General features: G+C 35.4%; 1 protein-coding gene across 1 annotated transcript; it reads left to right on the top strand.

The window, feature by feature from the left end:
• Window positions 1-484: 484 nt before the first annotated feature.
• LOC111875984 (cleavage stimulating factor 64) lies at window positions 485-4,461 on the top strand. Its single transcript, XM_023872503.3, has 10 exons — window positions 485-1,079; window positions 1,278-1,356; window positions 1,816-1,990; window positions 2,064-2,097; window positions 2,190-2,413; window positions 2,509-2,586; window positions 2,753-2,788; window positions 2,972-3,319; window positions 3,662-4,006; window positions 4,082-4,461. The coding sequence occupies exons 1-10, from the start codon at window positions 1,049-1,051 to the stop codon at window positions 4,223-4,225; spliced, it is 1,494 nt and encodes a 497-aa protein (XP_023728271.1). The 5' UTR covers window positions 485-1,048; the 3' UTR covers window positions 4,226-4,461.
• The last annotated feature ends 266 nt before the right edge of the window (window positions 4,462-4,727 follow it).

The raw sequence follows: 4,727 nt of genomic DNA, 5'->3' as shown, positions 1-4,727 counted from the left end.
TGGAAGAATTAAGGGTGGACATTTGGACCTCCGGATCGGACATGCACCTGATAAGCCTCGTTATGTCTGATCTAAGGTCCATCAATTTCTGCAAAACACGTCAGGTCTAGTTTAGTCTGATTCAGATGCTCACTTTACGTCCAAGAACCGGGAGCTGGATATAGACCTGGACTTGGTAAGTCATAACAAGTCCAATCCAAGGTCCACAAATCTTTATAAAACCGATATGATCCAATAGCCGGTTCGGTCCGGTCTGGTCCGATTCGGTCCAACTCACCCCTAGGAAAGAATAAAGTGTTAATGTAAAAATAAGTCTTATTTAACTTTTATTTACAACGGAGTTAGCCAAAAAAAAAAAAAAAATAATAATAATAAGAATGTTAATTTTGAAACATAAAGACTCCCAATGTAAAAAATTAGATGAACCAAAGGTAAAAAAACATAAGTTCATCCAATTTCCAGAGCTTCTATCTATTTTGTGAGGACTTGAGAAATAAGGTTTTGTTTGTAAATGTTCTTTCCTTGAACAAATAGATCGTCAGCTGCTCTTGCATAAAGATTTCCCCCAATCTGACGTCCAACAGATCCTTCCCTGAATAATAATAGAATTCCATTTTCACATTCTTCTTTTCCTTCTCACTCTGTAATTCTTGGGATATTTGCTGTAACTGCCAATCATATCATCATTATTTACTTTCCTTTTTCTAAATCCCATTTTCTCAGTACAACATACGGATTTTAGGGTTCAATTTTGTAGAATCCCAGAATACCTCATACTCCCAATAATACAATCAGAAACGAAAAACCCTTCATTTTTCTACTTTGTAGATTCCCCTTTTCTTATTTATTGATATTTTTTAAGGAATCAGTCGGAGAAGCGTGAACGAACTTGTCTTGGCGGTAGTCGTGGTTTGATTGAAAGCTAAGTGTAGAAACTTTTTTATGGGTTTACTGAATAAATTAGTGAAGAAATTGGAGAGTTTACGATGCTAAGGAAGAATAAGAGGGAGCTTAACAACCCTATCTTCAACTTCATTTGTTAATTTTGATGGCCAATTCTCAACATCGCTGCGTTTTTGGTTCGTTATCTCCTTCTATATTTCTACATTTTCGTAACCAGGGGTTTGAGATCGAACCAAATTATAGGAAAAATATGCAGAAAATCTAAAAACCCTAACGCAGTCAATACAGTAGAGTTTATTTTCATTGTCTATGGTTTATTGGAAGTTTGTAATCAATTTAACACTTATATCATTATATGACGTGTTTGTTTGCAGTTGGAAACATACCATACGATGCAACTGAAGAACAACTTAGAGAAATTTGTGAGGAGGTTGGCCCTGTTGTATCATTCAGGTTCGTCAATTTATCTATTCCACAAAGTAGTATTTTTTATTTTATTTTTCGGTTTAAATGCTGCTTGCTGCCTGCTTTAATCTGAAAAATTTATGGCTAATCATAGTAAATAGTAACATTCACCAAAAAACATTGCATTTATCTTAGCACCCGATTAGTTAAAGGAGGCAATCGAAGTGCTTGATTTCTCTGAGGTCTATCCCTTATAATAACGGATACATGAGTTTAAGTGTTTCTCATTACTAATTTCACTAGTAATATGCAAAGAGTTTGGTTTATGAATGTTGTAACACAATTTGATTGCTTCATGTACTCCTAGCATTGCATAACAATAAGATTCTTTTAATTATTCTAATAGATATCAAGCCATCTAACTTCTATTCTAGGATTTGGCTTAAATGCATATCAGTATCTTCTGGTATAAAAGTATAACTTCTCTATCTTCTTTTAACTTGTCAGATTAGTTGTGGATAGAGAAACTGGTAAACCCAAAGGTTATGGGTTTTGTGAATACCAAGATGAAGAAACAGCTCTAAGTGCTAGACGAAATCTTCATGGTTATGATATCAATGGCAGACAATTAAGAGTTGATTTTGCTGAAAATGACAAAAATAACGAAAGAAGCAAAGAACAGGTAAATTAAATGATTTGAATATAGTCATTGACATTGTCTGATTGATGATTTAATTTAATATTTTTTTTTCCAGGGTCGTGGAGGACCTGGAATGGCTACAAATACAGGTAAAGATTTAGCCTGACCTGATTACTTTTGTAATAGTATGAGATAATCAATCTAATATCTTTTGAAATAATGTTGTGTTCCTGTAACATAGCTCCTCAAAAACAAATTGGGGGTCCAGCTGGACATGGAGATCCTAGTGTTCACCAGAGTTTTGGTGTACAAGATGCAATGGCTGCTGCAATTGTGATGGCGGGAGCTCTTGGAGGTGGTCAAAATGGCATCCGGAGTCAACCCATACCAGGAACAGACCCTTTGACTCTTCATCTTGCTAAAATGTCCAACACCCAGTTGACTGAGGTTTTGACTGAAGTCAAGGTATGCAGAAATCACGTGCTTTTTATGGTCTTAAGTTTGTTTTTTGTAATTAACTTGAAATAATGTGATTGTTGTAATGTTGATAACACAAACAGGCATTGGCCACTCAAAACAAGGAACAAGCACGCCAACTGTTTCTTGCAAATCCACAATTGTCAAAAGCGGTTTTGCAGGTTATTGTTTGACCCTAAACTTCCATATTCCTCTTCATGATACTATCATATTAACTCTCATATTAGAAGTGCAAACATCTTTCCACTAAAAGTCTTTATCTCCACCTTATTATTTAAATTTTAAAGTAACACTTTTTAAACATCTTTCCTAATGCTTTGGTTGCAGGCTCATATAATGCTGAAGACAGTTCCTCCCCAATTGGTATGCATTTACTTCCTTCAAACTTGGAAGAACGTTGTAAAAAAATCATTCAAACTTTTGAGAAGTGTTATAAAGCCATGTCAAATTTTTATGTGTTTTTTGGTGAAAATTAGTCATTACTCATATAATAATATATATTAAGAAAAAAATACATGGTTAAATGGTTTTGTTTGTATGATGTAGTTACACATGGCGGGGATTGGTCGGCAAGTTCCTGGTCCAGTGGCTCAACAATCTGGAGCACAGCCTCTTTCTGGGCTGCTGCTGCCACCTCTTGCTCAAAACAAGATGCCACTTGGGTTCATCATGCCTCAAGCTCAAAGTCAAAGTCAATCATCACATTCATCTGTTCCTACTCACTATGCCACATCATCTGTTCCCCTACAGCCCCCTCCCCGGTTTCAGACCCCACCACCACATCCGACATTATTGGGAGGAGTGTCTGGAACCCTTCAGTCGTTGCATCCACAACAACCTTCTATTTCTATACCCACTCCCCCTCATTCATTATTACAAGATAATGTCTTTAAGGTGTTAATTTACACTTTACTCTTGCAAATATGTAGCTATTGGAATCATGTGCCTCATAGAATAGTTTGTTTATGGTTTTGTTTTTAGGGTGAAATGAGCAAAACCTACTTTAGTTGATTTGTTTATTATACATTTCTTCGTATTACAACATTGTACTTTGAAAAGTCTACCAAATTATAACAATGTCATCTAGATTCAAAGCAGTTTTCATTGCTATAACTAGGTAGAGTTTTCAAAGTAGTAATATGATAAGAAAAATAAAAATATAAGTAGAATGCTATAATTGGGTCAAAGTACGATGCCTTAAACTAAAAATTGATGGGGTGTTGAATGTGTTTACAGCCCAGCTCCTCAATCGGGCCTTCTATTCTTAACAATGGAGACAAGGATCATCATCATCATCATCATCATCATCATGTATTGCCTTTGCATCATAATGTTCCAACTGGTGGTGCTTGGGGGCATAATAATCATCCAATTCCAAACAATAACACTGCTTCAAAGTTACAAGAAAATGGACATGGACGCGACAACAGCAACAGCAACAGCGATCAAATTAATCATCATCCTCCAAAATTATTGAAAATGGAGGATGGAAAGGCTGCCCCTTTCTCACCTACTCCACACATGAATCAAAACCACTTCTCAAAACCAGGGCCCATAGACTCCCAGAACCAGAAACTTGAGGTATTTATTTATATTAAAAAGAAAAAAAGAATTGGTGTGTATGATTAATCGATTGTCTGAATGGATTGGGTGCAGGTTCTTCCCTCTGGCTCGGAATCTGAATTATTGGAACAAGTGATGAATCTGACAGCAGAGCAGTTAAGCTCTTTGCCTCCAGAACAGCAGCAACAAGTCATTCAGCTTCAGCAGATGCTTATTAGACAAAAGTCCACTTATTAATCAAACCCAAACCCATTGAATTGCATTGCTCTTCTCTTTCCAAATCTGCAAATACACACATCACAGATGTAGACCAGACCAGCAGCTGCAAAAGTTTATAAACAGATTGCAAATCATTATCTGTTGCTTGCTGTTTTATTTATGTCAAAATTTTGTAGCCTGGATTATAAATCATATATCTCTAATTCTCTCTATTGTATTATTGTTAAACTATTTCACAGACTTGTTTTCGTTTACATATTTCTTTTTTTTATTTATTTATTGCAAACTAATATAAATTCCTATCTTTTAACAACATGATTGCGCGCTTATTATTTTTACTTGTCAAGTAACAGATATTACTCGCAGTCTAGCACAATCCCAATATTATAATAAATATGTTATAAGTTATTGTTACAAGAAAAATAATAGTAACGCGTTTCACGAAATCCTAAATCAAGCAACTGCCTCTTGAAAAGTTGAAATTGAATGTTCCTTACAGGGCAGGGTTTCACATAAACAT

This window comes from Lactuca sativa, chromosome 1, assembly GCF_002870075.4.
Source record: "Lactuca sativa cultivar Salinas chromosome 1, Lsat_Salinas_v11, whole genome shotgun sequence".
NCBI lineage: Eukaryota > Viridiplantae > Streptophyta > Magnoliopsida > Asterales > Asteraceae > Lactuca > Lactuca sativa.
The sequence above is the reverse complement of the archived record's forward strand: the minus strand, read 5'-3'. Positions and strand labels throughout refer to the sequence as shown.